At 66.2% G+C, this 2,908-nt stretch overlaps 1 protein-coding gene across 1 annotated transcript in view; it reads left to right on the top strand.

The window, feature by feature from the left end:
* The window catches only part of PLXNA3 (plexin A3), a 12,917-nt gene that overhangs the window by 9,460 nt on the left and 549 nt on the right, over positions 1 to 2,908 (top strand). Inside the window, exons 22-30 of the mRNA XM_059385913.1 lie at positions 83 to 225; positions 276 to 532; positions 642 to 708; positions 821 to 967; positions 1,055 to 1,214; positions 1,371 to 1,474; positions 1,711 to 1,807; positions 2,074 to 2,264; positions 2,545 to 2,788. Of these exons, the coding sequence (XP_059241896.1) occupies positions 83 to 225; positions 276 to 532; positions 642 to 708; positions 821 to 967; positions 1,055 to 1,214; positions 1,371 to 1,474; positions 1,711 to 1,807; positions 2,074 to 2,264; positions 2,545 to 2,788 (1,410 nt within the window). The remainder of the gene's footprint in view (positions 1 to 82; positions 226 to 275; positions 533 to 641; positions 709 to 820; positions 968 to 1,054; positions 1,215 to 1,370; positions 1,475 to 1,710; positions 1,808 to 2,073; positions 2,265 to 2,544; positions 2,789 to 2,908) is intronic.

Raw genomic sequence — 2,908 nt, 5'->3', positions numbered from 1 at the left:
GGGGGGGGGGGGGGGGGGGGGGGGGGGGGGGGGGGGGGGCCCCTCCCCTGCTTTGCTCACTCCACTTCCCTGCCCCTCCCAGCCTTCGCGGAGCTGCAGACGGATATCAACGAGCTGACCAGCCACATGGATGGCGTGCAGATCCCGTTCCTGGACTACCGGACGTACGCCGTGCGCGTGCTCTTTCCGGGCATTGAGGCCCATCCAGTGCTCAAGGAGCTGGATGTGAGTCCCCGCCCTGCCTGCCCCCTCCTTGTCCCCCCCGTCCCTCCCAGACACCCCCGCACGTCGAGAAGGCCCTGCGCCTCTTCGGGCAGCTACTGCACAGCCGCGCCTTCGTGCTCACCTTCATTCACACGCTGGAGGCCCAGAGTAGCTTCTCCATGCGCGACCGTGGCACCGTGGCCTCGCTCACCATGGTGGTCCTGCAGAGCCGCCTGGATTACGCCACGGGGCTGCTCAAGCAGCTGCTGGCTGACCTCATCGAGAAGAACCTGGAGAGCAGGAACCACCCGAAGCTGCTGCTGCGCAGGTACTGGGAGGGGAGGCAGCCCCGCCCCCGGCCTGCCCCCCACCCCTGCTAGAGCAGGCCCCGTCCAGGCTGCTCTCTGCCTGCTGGCCCAGTGCCCCTTATGCCCTAGGACCGAGTCGGTGGCCGAGAAGATGCTTACCAACTGGTTCACGTTCCTGCTGCACAAGTTTCTGAAGGTGCACTGGTGGGGATGGGGCCAGGGGCGGGCAGAGGTGATGGGGTGCAGGGACGGGGGAGGCGACTAGCTGGCAGGCAGGTGGCGAGCCGGGTGCCCGACCCTGGCTGCAGGAGTGTGCCGGGGAGCCGCTTTTCCTGCTCTACTGCGCCATCAAGCAGCAGATGGAGAAGGGCCCCATTGATGCCATCACGGGCGAGGCCCGCTACTCTCTGAGCGAGGACAAGCTCATCCGGCAGCAGATTGACTACAAGACGCTGGTGAGCTGGGGTCCAGGTGGGCTGGGATCCAGGCACAGGGGAAGGAGCCTCACCCAGGACCCACCCCGTGGTGCCCCCCACTCTCAGACCCTGCACTGCTTGTTCCCGGAGAGCGAGGGCAGCACTCAGGTCCCAGTGAAGGTTCTCAACTGTGACAGCATCACCCAAGCCAAAGATAAGCTGCTAGACGCCGTGTACAAGGGCATCCCGTACTCCCAGCGCCCCAGAGCTGAGGACATGGACCTAGGTAAGCGGCCCTTTCCTTTCTTCCTGGCCCCCACCCTGTGGCCGCGTCACACCGGCGGGCATTCACACCCCCATTTGGGCTCTGTCTTTGGAGGGGAGTGGGTGCAGGGCCGGGGGGACCCCAGGCAGGACCTCAAGGGCTGTCTGTGGCCTGCAGAATGGCGTCAGGGCCGCATGGCCCGCATCATCCTCCAGGATGAAGATGTCACCACCAAGATCGAGTGTGACTGGAAGAGGGTCAACTCGCTGGCCCACTACCAGGTGAGGGGCAGGGGGCCTGCTCATCCCCAGGGCCACCTGGGAGCCATGGCCCCGTCCTGCCGACACAGAAGCTAGGGCACCGGCTCCTCCCTTCTCCTGCCCCTGTGGTCATGGTCCCTGCGCAGGGAGGCTCAGGTGCCTCTGCCCGTGCGCCCTGCAGGGTCAGGTTGGGTGGCGGCTGAGGCCTTGGCCCCTCAGCCTCCTGTACCACCTGCCTCTGTCTCCGGGCTTTCCAGGTGACAGATGGTTCCTTGGTGGCACTGGTGCCCAAACAAGTATCCGCCTACAACATGGCCAACTCCTTCACCTTTACTCGCTCCCTCAGCCGCTACGGTAGGTGCCTTCTGCATGGCAGCCTTTGCTGGCTCTGTGCCCTTCGAGGCCATGTCAGCCATCATGGGGGACCCCCTCGCTGCAGGGCCGGCTTGCTTCTGGTGGCCTCCCTAGGCCTTGACCTTGGGAGGCCTTGAGTTTCGTGGAGCCTAGACGTGGGCCTGGGCCAGTGGGAGCAGGCAGGCCGCCCCTTCACTTGCTGGGCTCCCAGGACAGAGCGGGGCAAGGACCGCTGGCCTAAGGGGCATGCCTGTCCTTGGCCCCAGAGAGCTTGCTGCGCACGGCCAGTAGCCCCGACAGCCTCCGTTCTCGGGCACCCATGATCACGCCCGACCAGGAGACTGGCACCAAGCTGTGGCACCTGGTGAAGAACCATGACCACGCTGACCACCGGGAGGGGGACCGCGGCAGCAAGATGGTCTCGGAGATCTACCTGACGCGACTGCTGGCCACCAAGGTGCAGGCCTGCTGGGAGCCACCATGGCCTGAGCCCAGACAACTTGTAGCCTGGCCTTGGCCCTGTGGTGGGCCTGGCCTGCCCTGGGGCGGGGTGGGGGGAGGCCACGGGATTGGTCGCATCCGGGGGGCCTTTCTCAGGCTTTTGCTTCAGGAACTTCCAGCCAGAGGTTGAGGCTGGGCCTGTCTTGGGTGAGGCCCCTGTCCCCTGCCCTGGTTCTACAGCGGGGCTGTCCCGGCCTGGCCCCGTCATGGCCTGTGCTCTTGCCGAGCCCCTGCAGGGCACGCTGCAGAAGTTTGTGGACGACCTCTTTGAGACGGTATTCAGCACGGCCCACCGGGGATCGGCCCTGCCCCTGGCCATCAAGTACATGTTCGACTTCCTGGACGAGCAGGCTGACCAGCGCCAGATCAGTGACCCTGACGTGCGCCATACCTGGAAGAGCAACTGGTACCGCCAGATGGGGGGGCCACGCATGGAGGAGCCGGACAGGGGGTCGCAGGACGGGGGTCCGAGCCGGGAGGGTGCCAGATGGGGGGTTGCCAGATGGAGGTCTGCACGGGGAGGGCACCAGACAGGGGGGCCGCTGGACGGGAGGCTGCAGGACAGGGGGCAGTGCGAGGAAGACACTGCATGGGGTGGGG

The sequence above is a fragment of the Mustela nigripes genome, chromosome X, assembly GCF_022355385.1.
Source record: "Mustela nigripes isolate SB6536 chromosome X, MUSNIG.SB6536, whole genome shotgun sequence".
NCBI classification, from domain to species: domain Eukaryota; kingdom Metazoa; phylum Chordata; class Mammalia; order Carnivora; family Mustelidae; genus Mustela; species Mustela nigripes.
Note: the sequence above shows the minus strand (reverse complement) of the source record. Positions and strands in the feature narration are given on the sequence as shown.